This window comes from Leopardus geoffroyi, chromosome D2, assembly GCF_018350155.1.
Source record: "Leopardus geoffroyi isolate Oge1 chromosome D2, O.geoffroyi_Oge1_pat1.0, whole genome shotgun sequence".
In the NCBI taxonomy this organism is placed as follows: Eukaryota; Metazoa; Chordata; class Mammalia; order Carnivora; family Felidae; genus Leopardus; species Leopardus geoffroyi.
Genome location: NC_059334.1, coordinates 8,919,499 through 8,945,948, shown reverse-complemented (window position 1 = coordinate 8,945,948; position 26,450 = coordinate 8,919,499). Strand labels below are relative to the sequence as shown.

Here is a 26,450-nt window from a genome sequence, read left to right as displayed (position 1 = left end):
GTCTGTGACACCCGCACCATGGCGAGCTCCTGCTCCCCCGCAATTAAAGCTGGGGCATGACTTACGGGACATGGCCTTACATCTCGGGATAGAAGACTCCTTTGAAAGCTTCTATGGCGGTCTGCTGTCCTTTACTGTGTGCCCCGTGTTGACAGTTAACTTGAACCCATCTTCAAGCCTCCTAAGGCAGGAAAGTCGGTAACTCCACAACTCATAAACTTATCATTGCCCCATCCTGTTCAAGTGCTGCAGCTACTGCGGAAGACCAGCCTACCCCTCCTCACCCTACTCTACCACATTCGAGAATCCTTCTTTCACGGGACGAGGATTAGCCTCCTACCACTTACCATCAGCAACGTGGACTTCACTGCCATCTGACTAATAAGCGATCTAGTTTTAGATTCCAAAACTCAACTTCTCATTTGTAGGCCCACTTGTGGCGCCAACACTACTGCTCTGGGTTGGAACGAAAGCAGAGACAGACAAGGAACTGGGCACACAGAATTGATTTTGGATGTCACCTAGGAAAACCAGAGGGGGATGGAGAGAGTTGGCCAGGAAAGCAGGGAAGGTGAATAAAGCGCCACTGGAGGAACGGCGTCTAACACCACTGTGGACTCTGAGTAACTGTATGGGATGCACCTCAGAGTAGATCCTGCTGAGGGACGGCCTGGGCAAAATTCACATTCAGTATATTCTTTTTTTTACCATTTTCTTACTGTTTGCTCATAGTCCACTGGTAGTGATGTCTTAAAACTTCGAATGAAGTATGGAAAATTATCAATTTCTTTACAGGTCCTATTTGGAAATCTAATTGCCCTTAGTATTTTCTCTACATACACTAAGTACCAAATCAGGTGGTGTTATTTTTTGTGTGTCTGTTTTCAATATGAAATAATTTAATAAACTTATGACAACAGCCTTATACTTACCAAATTTTTACCCATTTCCTTCTCTTTTCTGAATTTCCAAGACTCCTTCTGTTACTATTTTCTTGAAGAACTTCCTTTAGCCACTGTCTGTAGGCAGGTCACCAGGCAACAAATTCTGTTATCCTTTATCTGTTTCCCCAAGGCTATTTTTCATATAAAGCTCACAGGAGACAATATTTTCATCACTTGAACAATTGTATGCCATATACTTCTAGCCTTGCAAGGTTTCAGAGGAGAAATCTCTTGCCATTTGTATCGGTGTTCCCTAAAAGTTAATACACAGTTTTTCTCGAACTTCTTTCAAGATTTTCTCTTCACTATCAGTTTTTAGAAGTTTTAATCAAACGTGTCTGTGCATTGACTTATATTAATTTATCCTCTTGTGGTTTATTTTCCTTCTTCAATCTGTACATTCATGTTTTCGGTCAAATTTGAGAAAGTTTCAAATACAGGCAAACCTCGTTTTATTTTACTTTGCTTTACTGCACTTCACAGATACTGCATTTTTTACAAATTGAAGTTCTGTGGCGATCCCGCGTCCAGCAACTCTTTCGGCACCGTTTTTCCAAAAGCATTTATTCACTTCATGTCTCTATGTCACCTTTTGCTAATTCTTACAGTACTTCAAACCTTTTCATTATTATTATTGTTGTTGTTATGGTCATGCGATCAGTCATCTTTAATGTCGGTATAATAATTGTTTGGGGTCACCAGAACCATGCCCACACAAGATGACGAACTTAATCATAAATGTGTGTGTTCTGTTTCACCGACCAGCCGTCCCATCTCTCTCCCCGTCCATGAACCTCCTTATTCCTTGAGACACAACAATGTTGAAATTAAGCCAATTATACCCTACCGTGGCCTCTCAGTGTTAAGCGAAGAGTCACATGTCTCTTGCTTTAAATCAAAAGCTAGAAATGATTCAGCATAGTGAGGAAGGCACGTCAAAAGCCAACACAGGCCAAAAGCTACAACTCTTGTGCCAGTCAGCCATGTTATGAATGCAAAAGAAAAGTTCTGGAAGCAAATGAAAAGTGCTATTCCAGTGAACACACATGATAAAGTAAAACAGCCTGTTGCTGATGTGGGGAAAGCTTGCGTAGTCTGGACAGGTCACACCAGCCCCAACATTCCCTTAAGCCAAAGACTACTACAGAGAAAGCCCTAACTCTCTTCGATTCCGTGAGAGCAGAGAGAGGTGCTCTGCAGAAGAAAAGCTGGAAGCTAGCAGAGGTTGGTTCATGAGGTTTAAGGGAAGAAGCTGTCTCCGTGACATCACAGTGCCAGGTGGAGGGGCACGTGTTAGTGTGGAAGCTGCAGCAAGTTCTCCAGAAGATCCAGCTGAGAGGGTTCAGGAAGGCGGCTACACCGAACACATTTTCAGTGTAGACAAAGCAGCCTTCTATTGGAAAAAGATGCCGTCGAGAGAGAGGTCAACACCTGGCCTCAAAGCTTCTAAAGAAAGCCTGACTCTTGTGAGGGGCTAATGCAGCTGCTGACTTTAAACTGAAGACAATGTTCATCTACCATTCCAAAAAGCTTAGGGTCATTTACAATTATGCTGAATTTACTTGGCCCGTGTTCTATAAATGGAACAAAGCCTGCATGATGGCACATCTGTTTACAACATAGTGTACTGAATATTTTAAGCCAACTGCTGACAATTATCACCCAGATAAAAAAGATTCTGCTCGTGGACGATGCAGCCGGTCACCCAAGAGCTCTGATGGAGATGGACGAGATTAATGTTGCTTTCATGTCTGCTAACACAACATCCATTCTGCAGCTCACGCTGCAAGGAATAGTTTTGACTTTCAAGTCTTACTATTTAAGAAATACATTTTAAAAGGCTGTAGCTGCCAGAGATAGTGATTTCTCTGATAGATCTGGCAAAGTAATTGAAAACCTTCCGGGGAAGATTTCCTATTCTAGATGTCAATAAGAACACTTTGTGATTCACGGGAACAGGTAAAAACATCAACATTGACAGGGGTCTGGAAGAAGGTGATTCCAACCCTCATGGATGACACTGAGGGGTTCAAGAGCTCAGGGGAGGAAGTAACCACAGACGTGGTGAAAAAGCAAGAGAACTGGACTCAGAAGTGGAGCCCGAAGACGGGACTGAATGGTCGCATCTCATGATCAAACTTGAACAGATGAGGAGATGCTTCTTATGGATGAGCAAAGAAAGTGGTTTCCTGACATGGAATCTGCTCCTGATGGAGATGCCATCAAGACTGCTAAAATGACAACAGAGGATCTGGAATATCTCACAACATAGTTGATAGACCAGTGACAGGGTCTGAGAGGGATGGACCCCAAATTTGAAAGTTCTACCTGAAACAGAATACTAGCAAACAGCAGCACATGCCCCAGAGAAACTGCTTATGAAAGGAAGAATCCACTGAGGTGGCAAACTTTGCACTATTGCCTTAGGAACTTGCCACAGTCACCCGACCTTCGACAACCACCACCGTGATGGGTCAGCAGCCATCAGCACTGAGACAGGAGCCTTCACCAGCCAAAAGTTACGACTCCCTGAAAGCTCAGATGATGGTTAGCATAATTTAGAAATAAAGTATTTTTTTTATTCTTAATGTTTATTTATTTTTGAGAGAGCATGTGCAAGTGCGCCTGAGTGAGGGAGGGGCAGAGAGAGAGGGAGACACAGCATCCAAAGCAGGCTCCAGGCTCTGGGCTGTCAGCACACAGCGTGACGTGGGGTTCGAACTCACAAACTGCGAGATCATGACCTGAGCCGAAGTCAGACACTTAACCAACTGAGCCACCCAGGCGCCCCAGAAATAAATTATTTTGAAATTAAGGTATGTACTATTTCTTTCTTTAAATATAATGCTATTGCACACTTAATAGATTACAGTATAGTGTAAACATAACTTTCATATATACTGGGAAACCCGAAAATTAATTTACCTTGCTTTATTGCAATATTTGCTTTATTTTTATGGCCTGGAACCGACCCTGTGATATCTCTGAGGTATGCCTGTATCTGACAGAGAACTACAGTCCAGAATATATGCAGTACTCTCAAAACTCCACAGTAAAACCACAACCCAGGTAGAAAATGGGCAAAAGACAATAGAACCTGTTTCACACAGACAGCAAATACACTGATGAAAATATTTTAAACACCATTAGGGAAACACAAAGTAAAATGACAATGAGCGTTCACTACAAACCTATCAGAATTGCTAAAACAAAATATAGTGATAACACAAATGATGGTGAGGATGCAGAGAAACTGATCACTCATACATTATTGATGGGAATATAATACCATGCATTCATAGCAGCATATTTCTAATAGCCAAAAACTGCAATAAAACCAGATATCTATCGATGAATGAATGGTTAAGGAAACTGTTATATATATAAAATGAGGAACACTATTCAGCAACAAAAAGGAATGAACCACTGATACACATAACTTGGATGAATATCGGAGGTATTATATCTAATGAAAAAACCCGATTCCAAAAGGTTACGTAACATACATGTTTACACATAAATACAAATTTCTGAACTGACAGTGAGGCCACATCAGAGTAAAGGCGGTGTGGTTACAAAAGGGCAACACAAGAGGCCCTTGTGATGAGGGAACAATAGAGTATTTTGACTACAGTGGCAGATACATACAACCTACAAAAGTGACAAAGCTGTATTGTACTAAATATATACACGCAAACAAATGAAAAATATCTGGAGAAATCTGTACAAGACCTGAGGATTCTATCAACGTCATTATCCTGGATGTGATATTTATCCAATGGTTTTGCAAAATGTTACCATTAGAGAAAACTGTGTAAAGTTTTCACAAGACTTATATGCATTGTTTCTAAAAACTTCATGTCAATCTACAAGCATCTGATAAGAATTAAAATTTTAAAAAATAGCAAGATGGTAGATGTTCAAATAAAAACTTACTCCAAATAAAAGCACTCAAACAGAAGGCAGAGATTATCAGACAGGATAAGAAAGTAAGTGCAAACTCTATCCTATAAGAAATTCACTTTAAATATAAAGACAAATACAGATTTTTTAAAAAAGATGGCATTAGATATACCATGCAAACACTAATCATAAAAGGCGTAACTGGTTACATTATTATAAAAAAAATTCAGGAAGATCAGTTTTGCCAGGAATAAGTAGAAAAATTTCACAATGAAAAAGAAGACCTAACAACCTTAATGTGACCGTACCTAACATTAGAGCTTCGGGTTATATGACAAATGACAGAATAGAAAAACACAAAGTCACAATTACAGTTGGAAACCTCAACATGCCTTTCTCAAAAATGGATAAAACGGTGAAAGGGAAATTTATCATAAATACATATAATTTGCAAAACATTATCAACCAACTCGGCCTGACATTTTATTTCTTTTTGCTTATTTATTTAGAAAGACAGTGAGAGCACATGAGTGGGGAGGGGCAAAGAGAGGGACAGAGAGAATCTCAAGTAGGCACCACACCCCCAGCATAGAACCCCATGTGAGATCGTGACTCAAGCTGAAACCAAGAGTCAGACGCTTAACCAATGGAGCCACTAGGCACCCCGTTTTTGAACATCTCGCCTAATAACAGCAGAATACATAACCTCTTCAAATGCGCATGGAACATTCACCAAGAAAGATAAACTTCAGTGAAATCATAAAGATTATTTTCTCAGAACACAAACAAATTAAGTTAGAAATGAATAATAGAAAAGTATGTGAAAAAATACCCATATATTCAGAAATCACACAAGGCTTTTCTAAATAACCCATGGTAGGGGGCGGGACATCTCAAGGTAAATTAGAAAATTTTTTTTTTTTTCAACGTTTATTTATTTTTGGGACAGAGAGAGACAGAGCATGAACGGGGGAGGGGCAGAGAGAGAGGGAGAAACAGAATCGGAAACAGGCTCCAGGCTCTGAGCCATCAGCCCAGAGCCTGATGCGGGGCTCGAACTCACGGACCGCGAGATCGTGACCTGGCTGAAGTCGGACGCCTAACCAACTGCGCCACCCAGGCACCCCGAAAATATTTTTGAACTAAATGAAAATGAACACATAACTGTCCAAAACTTCTAGATGCTAGAGTGAAATTCAGAACTTTAAAAGCTTATAATTAAAATGAAAATAATATCAAAACCAATGAAAAACCCAGGTTTCATTATAAGAAGTCAAAGAAAGAACAAACTAATCCCCTAGTGAGTGGAAGGATAAAAATAGTAAAGAAATGAAGTCAATAAAATAAAAAAAGGATAAATAGAGAAAAATCAATGAAACCAAAAGCACGTTCTTTTGAAAAACATAACCAGGAAAACTGGTAAATTTCCTTGAAACTGATGAAGAAAAAGAGAGAAAACAAATTATCAATGTTATAAATGAAAGAGGTGACTGGTATAGTTCATACAAACATCATTCTTCATGAATACTGACACAACCAACTTTTTAACACAGTGTCTGCAAACCAAACTCACCCATGTATAAATGACAGGTCACAACCAACTGGATTTTATTCCAGAAATACAAGGTTATTTGAACATTTAATATATATATATATAAATTAATCATATTAGAAAAATTTAAAAAGGAATCATATGACTATTAGATTTTGTGCTTAAAAGACCAATTGACAAAAATCAAACTCCATTCATGATACAACTCTGAGCAAACTCAAGTAGAAAACACCATTCATGGCGGACATGAGACATGTGGTGAATGACACATAGCTGTCCCCAAAGACAGAATAAGACAAGAATATCTTGTCACCAATTCTCTTCAGCATTGTAGTGAAAATGCAGAAAAGGGGGAAAAAAAAAGATGTAAAAAGCATAAAGATTAAAAAGGAACTGCAGGAGACATGGTCATATACCATTATTAGAAAACCTTAACCAAAAAGCCACCAAAATGAAGTTTGCTTATCAAGGTTACAGGAAACAAGGTCAATACACAGGGATCAACTGTGCTGCTACTGATTAACAAAGAACAACCAAAAAGTGAAAGTACATAAACAGTACTGCTTATAAGACACAGACCTAGGGATAAATCTAATAAAACACACCATATCCATACTCTGGCAATACAAAATGCTGCTTCAAGAAATTAAAGATCTAATTAAATGGAGGGAAAGAGATCATATTCATGGATCAGAAGACTCAATATTATTAAGATGTCAACTTTCCCCAAACTGACTTACATAGTCAATAAAATCCTAAAGCAGTATTAAAACAGCCTTTCTTTTCTTTTTTTGGAAATCGACAAGTTCATGCTGAAATGTATGTGGAAACACAAAAGACTTAGAAGGTCCAAACGATACTGGCCAAGAGAACAAAGTTGGAGAATTTATACAATTTCATTTAAAGACTTATTAACAAAGGTATGGGAATACAGACAATGTAGAGAAGATAAACAGGTTAGTGAGACAGAAAAAAAGCGTCCACAGGTAGAACCCCCAAAAACACAGACACAAATACAAATAATCAACTGAGATTTTTAAGAAGGCACCAAAGTAATTCAATGGAGAAAAGACAGTCTTTTCAATAAATAGTACTAAAACAAGTGAATGTTCAAATGGAAAAATCTAAATTTCGACGCTTAACACACACTATACACAAAAATGTATTCAAAACAGATCATACACCTAAACATAGAGCCAAGGCATTTAGAAAACAGGGGAAAATCTTTGATGCTACTGGGTCTGTATAGATTTTTTAGAAAATATTAAAACTGATAAGCTGGATTTTATCAAAATGAAAAACTTAAAAAAAAATTTTTTTTTTTAATTTTTTTTTTTCAACGTTTATTTATTTTTGGGACAGAGAGAGACAGAGCATGAACGGGGGAGGGGCAGAGAGAGAGGGAGACACAGAATCGGAAACAGGCTCCAGGCTCTGAGCCATCAGCCCAGAGCCTGACGCGGGACTTGAACTCACGGACCGTGAGTTCATTACCTGAGCCGAAATCAGAGGCTTAACCGACTGAGCCCCCAGGCGCCCCATCAAAATGAAAAGCTTTTTAAGTGGCCTCTTAAAAATTGAGAATATTCACAATCAATACAAATAAGACAAACAACCTAACTATGAAAAGGGCAAACGATTTGAACAGATGCTTCACAAAGTAAGATACACAAATGGCCAGGACTTGAAAGATGCATAACATCATTATTAGGGAAATGCAAATGAAAAGCACAGGGAAATTCCACTAGGCACATGAAAATGGCTTCAGTCAAAAGTCACGGTACCAAAGTACTGGCAAAAATGTGAATAACTGCGACTCTCACACAAGGGTGACGGAAATGCAAAACGTAACAAGCACTTCAGACAAGTCAGACATTACATATACTAACCTACAAACCCAGAAATTTTACTCCTCAATATTTACCCAAGAGAAATAAAAACACGCCTACATTAAAATGCACAAGAAGTTCACTGCAGCTATGTTCTTAATAATCAAAAACTGGAAACAGAATGGATAAAGAAGCTGTAATATATGCATACAATAAAATACAACTTTGCAATAAAAACGAATGTGTGACTGATACGTGCTAAAACATGGATGCATCTCAAAATCATGCAGAATAAAAGACAGATGAGCAAGAGGACATCTTGTATAGATCCATTTACGTGAAATGATATTAAGAACATCAATCTAACCTAGTGACAGAAAGCAGATCACTGGTTGCCAGGGGCCAGGAGGGAGGAGGAAGTCCCAGGAGTGGCTGGGAAGGGGAAGGAGAAACCCTCCTGGTGATGAGGGTGTTGTCTCTCTTAATTGTAGAAGTAATACGTGTGAGTATACTCTTACTAAAATTCAAGTAGGAGGTGACAGGGTGGCTCAGTTGGTTAAGCGTCCAAATTCAGCTCAGGTCATGATCTCGCAGTTCGTGGGTTCAAGCCCCACATCCGGCTCTGTGCTGACAGTTTGGAGCCTGGAGCCTGTTTCAGATTCTGTGTCTGCCTCTGTCTCTGCCCCTCCACCACTTGTGCTCTCTCTTTCAAAAATAAATAAATATTTTTAAAAAATGTTTAAACAGATCTTTCTTAAAAATATACATATCCTCACAAAAAAAAACAAAAAAAAAAACTAAAAAAAAAAAATATATATACATATCCTCAAAAAACTAAAAATATAACTACCCTATGACCCAGCAATTGCACTACTAGGCATTTATCCACGGGATACAGGTGTGCTGTTTCGAAGGGTCACATGCACCCCAATGTCTATAGCGGCACTATCAACAATAGCCAAAGTAAGGAAAGAGCCCAAATGTCCATAGATGGATGAATGGATAAAGATGTGGTGTGTATATATACAATGGAGTATTACTCGGCAATCAAAAAGAATGAAATCTTGCCATTGCACTACATGGATGGAACTGGAGGGTATTATGCTAAGTGAAATTAGTCAGAGAAAGACAAATATCATATGACTTCACTCATACGAGAACTTTAAGAGACAAAACAGATGAACATAAGGGAAGGGAAACAAAAATAATATAAAAACTGGGAGGGGGACAAAACAGAAGAGACTCATAAATATGGAGAACAAACAGAGGGTTATGGGAGGGGTTGTCAGAGGGGGGATAGGCTAAATGGGTAAGGGGCACTAAGGAATCTACTCCTGAAATCATTGTTGCACTATATGCTAACTAATTTGGATGTAAATTTATACACACACACACACACACACACACACATATATATAATAAAACTCAAGTTGGATACTTAAATAGGGTATATTTAACCATATTTAAATGACTGCCCAGAGTTGATTTTTTTTAATTTTGAAACATTGTTTTAATAATGAAACTCGTAAAAATTTGAAAATCACAGACAGGAAAATAGACATTATTGTTACAGTTACATAATCATATATTATGCTTTATTAAAACAAATCAACTAAAGCATATGTATAAATATCAAAACCATACATCTGAAGACAAAAACAAGTTACAAAACACGTGTTCCCACCGATACCCTAGCAAATCAATCACACACACACACACACACACAAACATACATTAAAATATTATTGTAAAAGTAATGAGACATGGATCAATATTAAGTAAATCGAGAAAAGTGCTGAAGGTGGAAAAAGTTATAGGGTATGGGATAGTTTTGAGGACGGTATGCAGAGAATTCAACTATTCTTGTAGTACATTACTTCCAACCTGCATCAGGCACACAGGCACACAATGGTTATGCTATTGCTCATAATCTGACACACATAGGAAATATGTCAAGTTTCTCCCCCCTGGAGAGACAGGCTATAATTGGGTCAACAGGCTTGAATTCAAGCAACAAAGCTAAGATGCTCTTCCTGTAAATTTGAACTGGGGCACAAAGGTCATATGCACTAGAGTACTACAGAGTATACACTCAATGTTATTTCTGGTTCCAGAACCTACGAAGAGGAAGCAGACACATCCTTCAGACTGCCCCTGGCTGGTGGCGGTGTACATTCTGGGCTGGGCTAGTCCACGGTGGGAACCCCTACAGTAGATCCCAGGAGGAACCAGACCATCACACATTATTTGCAGAGGTAACAGCATAGTTGGGGGGCGGACTAATCAAAAACATACGATGGCTCATGATAGGGAATGTCACGGGGTGACACGTGTTTCTCCAAAAGCGAAATCAGAGACTGAGAAGATTATTCTGTTTATTTGTTCTTTTCAAAAAGCTTCACATTGCATGGTTAGTATTTTTATAAATGTCTACCATCAGCTTTATTTCTATTAAAGAATTTTGAGATCAGAGAAAAGCATAACTTTAGGGATAAGAGATCTAAAGGAAAATTTCTGTCCATATTTCCTAAAGACATACTTCCTTCAATACAATCTTCAGATATAATAAAGTCTGAATTTTGGTAAAGCCTGTACGTTCAAAACACGTTTAGGACTTCCTCTCACTATCAATTGTGTTGCTCAACAAAGGGCATTTCTGATAAAGTTGCTCAACTACGTCTGCTGCATTCTTTGGGTATCCCCCCTATTACTCCTCTGACCTACAAATGAGTACAACTTGTGGACGAAGGTCTCAAAAAAAATGTAAGATGCTGACAGTTTTTCCCAAATGTGGTCTGATTACTAATGGCCAAATTCTGGAAGAACATTTTCATATCTTTGATTGACAGGATTACCTCCTATGTAACTTCTTGGTTTAATAAGCTCTAATTCATAATAAAATAATCCCCCATACTCCCTACACGTATCAGTAGGCTTTCTTCCACATGCAGTCATTTTTAGTTGTCTTATTTACATCAGATTTTGAAACATTCATCAAATTCAGAGTGTTTTCCCCTATGAGTATTCTCGTTTGCTCTGGAAGATGACTTCTGGTAAGAGATTTGCCATTCTTTACATTCTCTGAGTCACGTCCTTTGTAAATTTTCCATGGTATTTTGAGGTATGACTCACGAGAGAAAGATTCCTCTCACTGCTATATTTACTAGTTTTCTTCCTCTGTGTGTAACCTTGGATGTACTGTGATAACTGATTTCTTGGCAGTTACCTCGCACTCAATACATTCATAGGGTTTCTCTCTTACGTGTCTTCTCTGATGTACTTTGAGGCCTGAGTTGCAACTGAAGGTTTTCCCACAATGCTTACACTCATAGGGTTTCTCTCCTGTGTGTGTTCTCTGATGCTTAGTGAGATCTGACTTATGATAGAAGGACTTCCCACATTCGTTACACTTATAAGGTTTCTCCCCTGTGTGTATCCTCTGATGTACGGTGAGAACAGATTTCTCTGAAAATGATTTCCCACACTCATTACATTCATAGGGCTTCTCACCTGTGTGAGTTCTCTGATGTGATCTGAGGACTGAACTGCAAGTGAAAGTCTTCCCACACTGATTACAGTGATAGGATTTCTCCCCTCTGTGTGTTCTCTTATGTACTATATAGTCTGGCTTAAGGTAGAAAGTTTTCCCACATTTTTTGCATACATAGGGTTTCTCCCCTGTATGACTTCTCTGGTGTACTGTAAGGTATGAATTCCTAGAGAAGAATTTCCCACATTCCTTACATTCATAGGGTTTCTCACCTGTGTGAGTTCTGTGGTGTTTAGTGAGGTCCGATTTATTGTAGAAGGTTTTCCCACATTCTTTACACTGGTAAGGTTTCTCGCCTGTGTGTATCCTCTGATGTACTGTGAGAACTGATTTCTCAGAAAAGGATTTCCCACACTCGTTACATTCATAGGGTTTCTCCTTTGTGTGAGTTCTCTGATGAACTTTTAGGCCCGAGTTACGACTAAAGGTTTTCCCGCACTGATTACATCCATAGGGTTTTCCCCCTATGTGAGTTTTCTCATGTTTCGTAACATCTGACTTGTGACAGAAGGTTTTCCCACAGAGCTCACATTCGTAGGGCTTCTCCCCTGTGTGCGTTCTCAGATGTACCGTAAGGTACGAGTTTCTGGAGAAGAATTTCCCACACTGATTACACTCATAGGGTTTCTCGCCTGTGTGTGTTTTCTGATGTATTGTGAGGACTGAGTTGCTTATGAAGGTTTTTCCACATTGGTTACATTCATAGGGCTTCTCCCCTGTGTGAATCCTCTGGTGTACTGTGAGATAGGACTTATGGTAGAAACACTTCCCACATTCCTTACATTCATAGGGCTTCTCTCCTGTGTGAGTCCTCTGATGAATTATGAGGTGTGAACTCCTAGAGAAGCATTTCCCACAGGCCTTACATTCGTAGGGTTTCTCTCCTGTGTGGATTCTCTGATGTAAAGTGAGGAGGGATTTCCGAGAGAAGCATTTCCCACATTCCTTACATTCATATGGTTTCTCTCTTGGATGTATTTTCTGGTGTTTGGTGAGTTTTGACTTTTTGCAGAATGCTTTTCCACATTCGTTACATTCATGGACTTTGTCTCCTACGTGTGTTCTTGGAGTTATATTAAGAACGGACTTCTCCCAGAAAGGTTCTCCCAAGTTGTTATATTCAAATACTCTATCTCCTGTGTCAGGGAAGTCTGATCTCCTATTGAAACTAACCACTCTACCAATGTACTCATAACCCTTCACCTTTAAATGAACTCTAGGTTTCAAGAGGGAGGACTTCTCAAATGTTTTACCGTATTCATTAAACTCATGAAGATTTTCCATTCTTTGTGCTATCTTACAGACTACGAGGGTTGCATTATTACAGAACGTTTTATCAGATTCATTATGTTCACGAGGACTCTCTCCTATACCAGCTTGGTTATATGGGACAAGTGCCTTCTCATGGAACTCTTTCCTGTATTCCTCATATTCCTTATTCCTTTGAATTAAGCATTGTTGTACATTTTTAATTTTCTGATATGGAATGAAATCTTCATTACGATTTACATATTTTTGATTTTGAATGAATTCACAAGGTTTCTCCCCCATTTGAGTTTTTTCAGGGTTACTATGAAGGAAAAATTTCCCACATGGAATGAGGTCATCAGGCTTCTTACTTAAATAGTTTTTCTTATTAATAATTAATTCTGAAATACATTTCAAATTCATACCACATGAGTCACATTTACAGGGTATTTTTATGGAAGGAATGCTGTCTGTGCTGAAATTAAAAATGTTTCCTAACACATTACCTCTGTGTACAGTCAGTGTTTTGTTGTTGATAAATGGAGCCTGCCAGAAATGTCTGTGCTGGACTTCTTGATTCTGTTCTAGTTGGTTATCAACTTTGCAGACTTCTAGAAATGAAGGAAAAAAACAAAACAAAACAACCACAACAATCATAAGTAATGAATCTTATGGTAATTATGATGAAATTACACTTACAAACAAATGCCCTTTTACACAGTTGACTTAGTTTTATGAAATAAGACAGATCCAAATAGTCGTGTTGCCCCATCCTTTTGTATCAGAAGAAATAAAACCATAAATAAAAACGTTGAAAAAAAAAAATTAAAAAAAAAAAAAAAAAAAAAGGGGGCGCCTGGGTGGCGCAGTCGGTTAAGCGTCCGACTTCAGCCAGGTCATGATCTCGCGGTCCGTGAGTTCGAGCCCCGCGTCGGGCTCTGGGCTGATGGCTCAGAGCCTGGAGCCTGTTTCCGATTCTGTGTCTCCCTCTCTCTCTGCCCCTCCCCCATTCATGCTCTGTCTCTCTCTGTCCCAAAAATAAATAAAAACGTTGAAAAAAAAAATTAAAAAAAAAAAAAAAAAGAAATAAAACCTGACAGGGTGGAAAAAGGGGGATAGAAACTTATAACAAACACAACTATATTTGGCAATTTACGAATATGTACTTCAAGACTTCATATACACAGTAGAAATAAATATAAAGCACGGTGAAGAAAAGGAAACAGTCATTGAAAAAAAAGGGGGCTGATCTAGGAATGGGAAATACAGAGAACTAGAGAGGCCCTAAAGAAGTAGATGAGAATGCCCTAAAGAGGTACCAGAGGGATGATCTGATATTCTGAAGGATCAGACTTTAGGTAATTTTCTTCCCATCCTTACATTGTGCACCTAAATTCTATGGTTTACATGTTTCCAGTTTCATCCCCTTCTTTTTAAAATTACCTCTGTTTTGGGGTGCCTGGGTGGCTCAGTTAAATGTCTGACTCCTGGTTTCAGCTCAAGTCATGATCTCACAGTTTGTGAGTTCGAGCCCCACATCAGGCTCTGTGCTGACAGCATGGACCCTGCCTGGGATTCCCTCTCTCCCTCCCTCTCTTTCTGCCCTTCCTCCAGTCTATCTCTCAAAATAAATAAACTTAAAAAAATTTTTTTTTAATTATGTCTATTTTGTTACACGTTAACTTATTATACTGTCAATGCCAAATTAAATCCCCAAAACACCGATTTCTTTGTGCTTATGAAAGGACTCCTGTAACGTAGCTTCTAAGTTTCCCTCCAGTCATGTTACTTACAAATGTCTACCAGGAAATATGAAATCAGATGAGAAAGAAGGCTGAAATGACCAAATCCATCAACCGTTTTTAGTTGTGGTATATTCAGCTTAGTCTCAGAGTTTGTTCAAAAGGGAACCTCTGCTATCACCAGATGCTAGTTTTCCCCCATTTTAAACATGCTCTGATATAATAGTAATAATTTTTTCTTGACACTCAGATCTCCACCTTTCCTGGTTTTATTCATAACCATGGAAGACCTGACCTAAAACACTAAAAGATATTTACATTTATTTACCCTAAGAATTCTCAGCCATACTTCACGTTACCTTCTTGCTTAGTACATACAATGTAAAACCTATTCACAGCCCATTGTCTCCAAGTGCCATCACAGCAAACAGACTGCAGTTATCATTCTGGGGGGGGGGGGGGGGAAGGGACTTTTTACTAACAATATACATAATTAGTTGTTGTTCAACTAATCACTTCACAAGTCCATAATAAATGTCTTCTTTCTAGAAATGCCAGACTATTAATTTGCCAAAACTTGTTCAAGTTCAACCAATACTTTTCACTCAGCGAGCTTACATTCCCACTTTGGACTTGCTCACAACTTCATTCTTCAGGAAAATGACATGTCTCGTAATTCATGTCTTCACAAACTTCTCTACAATTTCAAGTCCCACATACACTGAAATTTAAAATCAATCACATTCGGGGCGCCTGGGTGGTGCAGTCGGTTAAGCGTCCGACTTCAGCCAGGTCACGATCTCGCGGTCCGGGAGTTCGAGCCCCGCGTCAGGCTCTGGGCTGATGGCTCAGAGCCTGGAGTCTGTTTCCGATTCTGTGTCTCCCTCTCTCTCTGCCCCTCCCCCGTTCATGCTCTGTCTCTCTCTGTCCCAAAAATAAATAAACGTTAAAAAAAAAAAAAAAATTAAAAAAAATAAAAATAAAAAAAAAATAAATAAATAAAATCAATCACATTCTATACATCTCATTCTATCACAACGTTAGATTATACTCCCTTGAAACATAAACATATCCTGTTAATTGCTGAAATTTAGAATACTCAGTAGTCTTTTTTTCTTTTTCCAACCGCAAACTATGGTATCAGAAGTATTTATATCTGATTTCCTCTAAATTCATCTGAGTGGATTCTGAAAGTAATGGTCCTTAACAAGTGGTGTGCTTTCCAAAACAAAGATCAAGTTTGTTCTTGATCAAATTTATAATTTTGGACGAGAATCTACAGGTTTATAACCCAACATGTGGGTTTAGAAATTAATTTCTTGGGGCGCCTGGGTGGCGCAGTCGGTTAAGCGTCCGACTTCAGCCAGGTCACGATCTCGCGGTCCGTGAGTTCGAGCCCCGCGTCGGGCTCTGGGCTGATGGCTCAGAGCCTGGAGCCTGTTTCCAATTCTGTGTCTCCTTCTCTCTCTGCCCCTCCCCCGTTCATGCTCTGTCTCTCTCTGTCCCAAAAATAAATAAACGTTAAAAAAAAAAAAAATTAAAAAAAATAAAAATAAAAAAAAAATAAATAAATAAAATCAATCACATTCTATACATCTCATTCTATCACAACGTTAGATTATACTCCCTTGAAACATAAACATATCCTGTTAATTGCTGAAATTTAGAATACTCAGTAGTCTTTTTTTCTTTTTCCAACCGCAAACTATGGTATCAGAAGTATTTATATCTGATTTCCTCTAAATTCATCTGAGTGGATTCTGAAAGTAATGGTCCTTAACAAGTGGTGTGCTTTCCAAAACAAAGATCAAGTTTGTTCTTGATCAAATTTATAATTTTGGACGAGAATCTACAGGTTTATAACCCAACATGTGGGTTTAGAAATTAATTTCTTGGGGCGCCTGGGTGGCGCAGTCGGTTAAGCGTCCGACTTCAGCCAGGTCACGATCTCGCGGTCCGTGAGTTCGAGCCCCGCGTCGGGCTCTGGGCTGATGGCTCAGAGCCTGGAGCCTGTTTCCAATTCTGTGTCTCCTTCTCTCTCTGCCCCTCCCCCGTTCATGCTCTGTCTCTCTCTGTCCCAAAAATAAATAAACGTTGAAAAAAAAAAAAATTTAAAAAAAAAAAAAAAAAAAAAAAAAAGAAATTAATTTCTTATAGTATTTTCTGAATGAATGTATATAGGCTCTCTCACCCAAGAGTCACAGTTAATGAATTAAGTAATGACCCAATATCTACTCTATGTTATATAACAAAAAAAAGGACGCTCTCAGAAAAAATTATAATCCAGATAATAGCTTCATTCAAAATCCATACACCATCAGGAACCAGGTTCTACAGCAGATAATGTAAACCAAAGCAATGAAGGAACATTTTACATTACAAAAGGTGTGGAAAGCTGAGTGTAAACTTAAAATTCATGACGATGATATTCTCAACAGGAACAGTAACAGACCGTTTCTGTGAGCCAGGTACTGTTCCATGTACTCTTCATGTATTAATTCACAAGAATTAGCAAATACATTAGAAATGAAATGTGACATTGTAGGGCAGGAAAGCATATCTGGGGGTAAAACTCAGGAAGAAGGATTAAATGGGAGTTTAGCACCAGTTCTGTGCCACACAGATGAGATGTAGCCACATTTAAGGGTCATTAAGTGAGGAAAACTTAAATTTGCTATATTACATATTGGGGAAAATATAACTCAGGATATTAACATGACAAATCAGATGCTTTGTGGGGCAAAGTCTAATTTCATTTAGGAATTAGACCATCAAAGAGTAAAACAGTATGCCCAAGTGTTTTGGGGGATGTCAGTGCAAAACGAGAATATAAAATAATTTGCAAAGTTTACAAAATAATAACAATACTGATCTAACATTAGGAAGGAAGGAAGAAGGCAGAAAAATAAAATACTATGACGGTCAGTTGTAAGAGTAGAAGACTCAGAGAAGGTAACAAATCAAGTGGGGAAAATCTATGATTCGTAAATGCTAATTGTAATATTAGTTCTTGTCACACTGAAGGGATCAGTATGTCCTACCCAGGACGTCCTACACACAGGAAAGTAGAACGCTGAATGTTGAGTGGGCAAAAGATGAAGATAGAAGCGTGGACTTCTCAGGATAAACGAAAACCTGGTATCTTAGCCATAGGAAGGTACTACCCTATTCTGAAGATCCAATTTGACAAGATGTCTTTTAACAGATAAATTTAGTCGGTTCGATGGTGATTATCGAAATGTTGCAAAGTCCTCTCTTGCATTTTACTTGGTACTTTATATTGGCTACAGTTATCCACTCTATTGATTCTTCTTTCCTTTTTGGGCGAATTTTGTATCTTTTCTACTTTTTCTTCTTTACAACTTTGAAAGCTACACACACTGGTTTCTCAGCTTTAGGTGGCTTTCCGTTAATCTTACCATAAATACTTCAAATCTAAAGTAATTCAAAATCTTGAACCTCTTTTTCTGAATAAAAGAAGCATCAAACTCAATTTGACCACCTCTCACCTCGTTTATATGCAGTTATTGTTTTGCGGATCATAGTGTCATGTTTAGTCCCACACATTAGATATCTTCATCATTTTATACACATTATTGTTCAAATTTACCTGGATGTTTTCTAATTTCCTAATCACTAACTGCTCTTTCTCTCATCTCCAGCATCCTTTTGGGGATCATATTCTCTTTTCTAGTAGTATCTCCATTAGAATTTTACAACGAAATTACACAATAAAAGGTACGGCTTCTATCGTTTATTTCAGGATCAACCCAAGTTTTACGATATGCTCCGACAAGAACTCTCCCGTTGACTAAACCTTAGTTAGGCTCCACTGAGCCTTGTTCTCAACTAGGCCTTTCCATGTTTATCTATGCTGAATTCGGTTCTAGCAAGAGTCCTTTTAAGTCAGTCTAGTGGGAAGCCCCTCACCCTTGATATCTGATCAAGTTCCTTATTCCCTGCCCTTGATGTGCCTGTTCTGCACTTAGCAAGAATCCCCCTACCCCTGATGTCCCTCTTAGTACTGTTCTATGCAGTGATCCCCCCAGATTGTTGGCTATAAGTCCCTAGCTGCCTTAGCAGTATTTGGAGTTGAGCTCAGTTTTACTGAAGCTTCTCACTTACTATTCCCATAGCTATTGAATAAAATCTGTATCTATCACCTTTAGCTGGAGTCTGGCTTTATTCCTCTTTGAAATAGCATCAGCTCAGTCAACTGCCGCAAGAGGAACCGGAGCAGAGAGGTAAACCCTCTGTGACACAGGCTTGGAAGGGCGGCTGAAAATGCAGCACAGACACTGATGAAATTCTCCTGACATAGGACACTCAAGGACTATGGAACACAATCAAATACAGCCACACATAAGTAACTGCAGTCCCTGCCAAAAATAAAGGATGAAATACATCAAACCACAAATTTAAGAAACAGAAAGCAGGGGCACCTGGGGGGCTCAGTCAGTTGAGCATCTGACTCTTGACTCTGGCTCAAGTCATGATCTCACAGTTCGCGAGTTCGAGCCCCACATCGGGCTCTGTGCTGACGCGCGGAGCCTGCTTTGGATTCTCTCTCTCCCTCTCTCTGCCCCTCCCTCACTCGTGCTCTCTCTCAAAATAAACAAACTTAAAAAAAAAAAAAGAAAAAGGAAACTGAGAAAACAGCAAGGAATACCCAGAAAACCTCAAAAATCAAATCAAAGCTAAACAGCTGAAAACCAAAATGAAAAGAAAATCTTGAAAGCAACAAAACAGAATATTAAAGAACAGAAGAACAAACACTTGAAAATCACAGGAGGAGGGACATTAAGCCAGAAGAAAATGAAGTGGATCTTTCAAGTATGTACAGAAATGAGTGTCAACGCAGAATTTTGTATCTAGAGAAAACATGTTTCATAAATGAAGAGGAAATAAAGGTTCTTTGGACAAATCAAAGTGGAGAGAATTCACTGCCAACACATCCATGTTGTAAGAAATACTAAAAGAAGCATTAGAAAGAGTAAGCTGCACAAAGAAATACAGTGCTAATGATTTAAAAAAAGAAAGTAAATAAAAGATGCCTTGTGGGGTTTGAAGTAAAATATCACATAGAATGGGAGGAACAGACGTATATTGACATAAGATTGCAAAGCTACATGTAAACTAGTATGTCATTTGAAATCAGACTGATAAATTAAAGATGTTGTATTCCATAGGGCAAACACTTAAATGCTTGAAATATTCTTATTAAAAAATAGAGGTTTTCACACTAGGTAAAATAGACTCAACCATACGGGTCTTTGAATGCTATCGATAGAAAATCCACTCTAATTTTTTTTTTTTTCAACGTTTATTTATTTTTGGGACAGAGAGAGACAGAGCATGAACGGGGGAGGGGCAGAGAGAGAGGGAGACACAGAATCGGAAACAGTCCCCAGGCTCTGAGCCATCAGCTCAGAGCCTGACGCGGGGCTCGAACTCACAGACCGTGAGATCGTGACCTGGCTGAAGTCGGACGCTTAACCGACTGCGCCACCCAGGCGCCCCGAAAATCCACTCTAAATATAAATAGGCTAAAAGTTAAAAGATGGAGGGGTACCTGGGTGGCTCAGTTGGTTAAGCCTCCAACTCTTGATTTCAGCTCAGGTCAAGACATCATGGTTTGGGAGTTCAAGCCCAGAGTTGGGCTCTGAGCTAGCAGTGTGGAGCCTGCCTGGGATTCTCTCCCTCCCTTTCTCTCTGCCCCTCCCCCGCTTGTGCTCTCACCCTCAAAATAAATAAATCAACTTAACAACAAAAAAAAAGATGGAAAAAGATACACATGGAAACGTTAATTAAAAGAAAGGTGAAGGTACTATGTATGCATCTTTCTTTTTTTGCCTCCAGCATTCTGACTAAAAACTGAGGGTTCCTGTGACTAGCCAGCCCACCTCAGATTTGATAATTTGCTAGAACAACTCACAGAACTCAGAAAACAATTTACTTATTTATTACTAGTTTATTATAAAGGATTCAACTCCGGAACAGCCAGAAGGAAAACACACATTGGCAAGGGTTTGGGACGTGAGCGGTGTGTGAGCGTGTGGAACTCCGGGCACGCAACTCAACACTCAAACTCTGTTGTTTAAAGTGTTTACAGAGGTTTCATTGCCCAGGCTTGAATGATTAAATCACAGGCCACTGGTGGCAGCCAGCCCCTTGCTGAAGCGGTCTAGTGGCCCCCAGCATCCAGTCAGCCCAGTATACCAAAGACCCTCTTTTCATGCCAGAGACCCCAAGGGATTATGGAGTCGTGTGTACAAGGAATCACATATGAAGTTTAAAATTTTGTTATATTCTAGCCTCTGTCACTACCTAAAAACTGCAATAGACCCCCACAGTTCTATCTGAATGAAATTCAAATTTAGCGGCATGGCTGAGAACATCAAGATCAAGTTCATGCTGAGGTCTCCAACTTTACTCCATGCTGTTGCTCACTGCACTTGCCACGCCAGAGCCACACCAGCCGTCCTGCCGTTGACCCGACAAGTCAAGCACACTCCCCTCTCTCTCAGAAAACGCTCTTCTCAGGGATCACATGGTTTAGGTCCTTTTCAACTAAAATTCTGAAGAAGCCACCTGGGCCACTTGGCTTAAACAGTCCACCTATCCCAAATGCCCTCGATCACATCACCTCATTTTCTTATCTTTAAAACCCTTCATAATGGGGCACCTGGGTGGCTCAGTTGGTTGAGCATCCGACTTCAGCTCGGGATGATCTTGCGGTTCATCAGTTCGAGTGCTGTGCTGACAGCTCAGAGCCTGGAGCCTTTTTCCAATTCCGTGTCTCCCTCTCTCTATGCTCCCAACTCACGTGTGCATGCACGCGGGGGCTCTTTCTCTTTCTCAAAAATAAACATTAAAAAGAAAATTTAAAAAAATAAAAAATAAAACCCTTCATAGCATTCAGCATGACCTGAAATTATAAGATTAAATTATTTGCACCCTTGTTTATTGTCTACTTCTTCGTCTATGGTCCTTACCTCTGTGCCTCCCTCCTGAATCTAAGCTCCACGAAAGCAGAATCCTTGATGTATCTCTGATGTATCCCAAGCTTTTAGGAGGGCATTAGTTAAATGTTAGCTGGAGGTGTAAACTTCCTGAATGCCTATTTTAGCAAGGCACTGTGATTTGTACCTTGCCTCATCTGATGCTCGTACGTATTGTGACAAAGGTCTTACTATTGAAATATACAATGAGGAAACAGAGGCTCACAGAGGTTAAGTGACTTGTCTAAGCTAATAAATGGCTTACCTAGGATTTGTGGAGTAGGTGTATGAATATCAAAGCACACTTCAGAGCAAAAAGTTCTACGAGAGATAGAGACATCATCATAACGGGGTCATCTCATTAAGAGAAGAACATAAAAATCCTTATATTTATACACTTAATAATAATTCTTAATAATTCTTTAAAAAAAAGTTTTTTTAATGTTTATTTTTGAGAGAGAGAGAGAGAGAGAGAGAGAGAGAGCGCACAAGCAGGGGAGAGGCAGAGAGAGAGGGATCCACAGTCCAAAACAGGCTCCAGTCTCCGAACTGTCAGCACAGAGCCCAACACGGGGCTCGAACCCACGAGCCGTGATATCATGACCTGAGCCGAAGTCGACGCTTAACCAACTGAGCCACCCAGGCACCCCAATAATAAATCTTTAAATAGATAAAGCAAAACCTAACAGAACTGAAAGGAGAAATAAATGAATACAAAATTCTAGCTGGAGACTCGAACGGTGCTATCTCACTGTGTCACTGACAAAGCTTTTGAGTGTTCTAGCCCCAATCCCATCTTGTCATCAGCCCAGTGACTTTTAGTTTACTGCTTCATATGGAGCAGTGATTTTTCAGGAATGCACATATCGTGTTATAACAGGTGTATTCGTACACCTTCATTGCTCTCCACTTGTTTTTAGCCTCCTTTTATCTACACAGACACCCAGCCTTTGTGTTGCCCAGATTTGCAACTGGTACATTCTCTTCTGTCAGCTAGCTCCCACAATTGCTTTAATTAGTTCTTCAGTTAAATTCAAAGCCCACCACCAGTCTTTTTACCATGCTTTCTTTCTGTCACTCCTTGGTTACCTGATACTCATTCTCTAATAGAGGCTTCCAGGAACAATGATCCTAGGGTTCTTGCCTATTCGAAAAAGATTTGTTCCTCATTAAAGAAGATCTTCTTAAATGGGTATAATACTGTCAATGGAACACACTAAGGATTTTGTAGGAACTGCTGTGCTAATTCTTACCTACAGATTTAACTATGGAAAAGTCTGAAGCTAGTTGGACTTTCTCTTATGTTGGCTGGTTATCAAATTGACTCTTTGTTTTTGAAATCCCGTCCCTTTATTAGAATCTATCCTAATGTGGATGCGACTGGCCCTTTTATACAGATTCAATTGCACCTCTCCCTCCAACCGCCCCCACAAAAAGTGTTCCTGGGTTGTTTTAAATATTTGTTCTATTTCCTTTACTTTCCCATTTGGGGGACGAACTGTAGGCAGAGCATGCGGGGGACCTCTAATCTTCAGGACTCGTTTCAGCTGCTTCTCGCTCGCATGTCTCACTTCCTTCTGAATGTAATTTCAACACTATCTCTTCTTTCTCGCGATTCCTCCGATTTCCTTTCTTGACTGTGATTTTATTTTTTGTTTCAATTCTTTTCTGACTTTGACACCCCACAATTTGTTCTCTATTAACATCTTTCTTAAAAACTTGTATCACAGAGGTAATTAATTCCATTAGTTCTCTCTTTTGAAACTCATTATTTAATATTTGGTCACAGTATTTATCTACTTTATGACTACTTTGATCAAATGACAATTCAATCACCTACTATCTTTCTTGCCGATCTTTGTCCTCCCTTTTTTCTTGCAACAGTTTTGTATGTATTTTGCGCTGGTTCCTGTTCAATTACTCAGGCTGAAAGGAGGTGAGCTTTGTAAGGAACAGCACGCTGCACAAGGTTTACTCGAGAGAAGGGAAGAGAGTCACGTCTTAGGCTGACAAGGTAATTCCTTATGAACAAGCATTTTGCACATGTACTGGACTCAGTTTATAGATCAGCCAAACTCTGCCTTCCTTCATAGCCAGAGCGGCCTTGGCAGCGGCTTCTCTCTTGGCGATCCCTGCGTCGGGTCACCGCGCTGGCACTGCTGTCGCTCCAGAGTGAGGAACGGCAGGTGTCGAGCTGACTTCCAGAAACTACATGCCCCGGTAACTGAACTGGACCCACGGAGGCTCTGGGGCCCCAGCATCTGCCCAGACAAACCGTCTGATGCAATCCAGAAAAGAAAGGTACTTAAACCTCTACAGAACAATTGCATCTAATAAAGGAGAACAGGAAGAAGACCACAGATCTATCGTTCTCCCTTCCACCTCTCCGACACGCCGCTCTGGGACACAGCGGTTCACATGAAGACTCTGACAATACCCTATTGGTCCGAGCGACCCGATGTGCTAATTACAGAGCTCTGGTCACCAAGGCAACTGCCGTCTGGAACTTTCCTTTCCTCCTAACCGCTTCCCTCATTTTTGTAGAAGGTCTGCACATCCTTACCAATTGTTACCGAGTGAGTTTTTGCTTCAAATTCTGTGTCCTGCAAGTACCCGCTAAGAGCGCGTAAGATTCTCTCTCCACATTTAGACGTCTGTGAGGCGGTTTTCCCAGACATAAAGCCTCTCTTGCGCTATCACAGAAGCAGAAGAGGCTACTGGAAGATATGTTTGGTTTCTACACTTTACTACATCTGCTTGGCAGAAGCAAACTGCATCCGAGGGAGCTCAGCCTTCTAGGGCACAGCACTGCTGTTAATCTAAGTTTTACGTTTCACACCTCAGACTACGCACTCTGTTCACGAAAAGCACTGCGCCAGTCCCCCGGAGCATCAGAAATGCTTTTGTTTTCTACCGGCCTGCTGATACACACGCTCCTTGATTTGTCCAATTTCACACCATTTACACCTGTACTGATTTGGGATTTCAGATATCCTCTCGTGTCATAGTGACATGTATGTGGTTCATTTTCCTTAATGCTTCTGGATGGTTTGTGAGCAGAGAGAGAAAAAAGGCTGACGTTACATATTCTTCAAAACGTTCATTTTGTTTTTGAAAACTGTCTTAACTTGGCTACAGGACGCCACATTCTCTGTTTCCACCTTATCCCCAAACTGCTTTTCTCTCTTCTTCACTGAGCTTTCTCATTTTAATGACTTCTGAAAGCTGGTAGCCCAGGGGACAGTCTTCAGACCTCTCAGATCTGTTCATTGGTACCTCTAAGGAGAGGCTGTCTGGTCCCTTAGGCTCAGACACTAAATTTAAAAACTTTAAGTACTACCATAAATTGATAATTTCCAAATAAATCATCTCCAACCTGGGGTCTCCCCTAAACTACCTCTGCTCAAACAGTCAAATGCTTACTTACTCCCAGGTAAACCTGGACAGTTTATAATCACCTGAAACTTGGTATGTGCAGTCTAAACTCCTATGACTTCTAAACTGCTTCTCACCAATCTCCCCCCATCTTGGCAACCGGTAACCATTCATCCAATTGCTCTGGATGAAATCCTTGGAGTTGCTGACTCCTTTCTTTCTCTCACATTCCTCATCCAACTCACAGCACATCTTATAGGTCCCACCTTCAAACCATAACCAGAAGCCAACCATGACTACTCTTCTCCGCCACTCCCAACCGGGGGTAACCTATCCCCCCTCCTCAGAGACTGCAGTACTGTCCTGCTGGTCTCCCTTTCATCCCTCTGCCCCAGTAGTATTTTCTTTGCCCAGTGGCCAGAGAGAAAAGTTAAAAGAAAAATAAGCATATGTTGCTTAGTAGGTAAAATCCTACCAATGGCTTTTCATTTGACTCAGTATAAAATCAGTCTTTATCATGGCCTGAACGGCCCTATGTAATTTGAGCTCCGTTACCTCCACAATGTCAACTCTTACCACTCTCTGCTCACTCATTTCCCCTAGTCCACAGTGACACGTGTGTGTCCTCAAAAACACCAAGTACATTCCTGCCTCGGTGGACTGACATTTAATGTCTCCTCTGCCATCCATAATCCTCACCTCATTCCGTTCAAGTTGGTATCACCCAAGTGCCTTCCTGAACCTCTTTTCTCAAGTATAACATTTCATCAGTTTTCATCTTTAACTTCCTCGCTATTTTATTGGCATATTATGCGTTTGGGCGTTATGTATGAACTGTTGTTTGTTTCTTATCTTTCTCTCCCTATCAGAATGCAGGGTCCACGAAGTGAGGAACAAATTTAGTTTGCTGAAATATTTCTGGCGCCTAAAACATTCGTGCCACACAGTGGGTACTCAGTATTTGCTGAATGTGAAAATGAACATACAAGCAAGCACCTGAGAATAAAAGGAATTCATACCATGCCATCGGGTGTCCATCCGTTTAACACATACTAACTCACCTGGGCAGCTCTGGTCTAGGGACTCTTCCTCTACAAGCCATGGCTGCTGTCCTTGTTCCAGCCTGAAGATCACGTCTGGTTTAGGGACGCAGCACCCTGTGAATGGGAAACGACATGGCAACTGGGCTAGGCCCATGGGTTTCAAGGCCTTTGAAGAACACAGAAAACGAAGCTTCAGGGGCCAAATACAATCTTTCATTGAAATAGAAAACATTTTTTTTTTTTTAAGATTTATTTATTTGGGG

General features: G+C 39.9%; 1 protein-coding gene across 1 annotated transcript in view; it reads right to left on the bottom strand.

Moving 5' to 3' along the window:
- Window positions 1-9,795: 9,795 nt before the first annotated feature.
- The window catches only part of LOC123576397 (zinc finger protein 33B-like), a 31,695-nt gene continuing 15,040 nt past the window's right edge, over window positions 9,796-26,450 (bottom strand). Inside the window, exons 4-5 of the mRNA XM_045437183.1 lie at window positions 26,206-26,301; window positions 9,796-13,637 (exon numbers count right to left, since the gene is read on the bottom strand). Coding sequence (XP_045293139.1) covers window positions 11,392-13,637; window positions 26,206-26,301 — 2,342 coding nt within the window. The 3' untranslated portion in view covers window positions 9,796-11,391. The remainder of the gene's footprint in view (window positions 13,638-26,205; window positions 26,302-26,450) is intronic.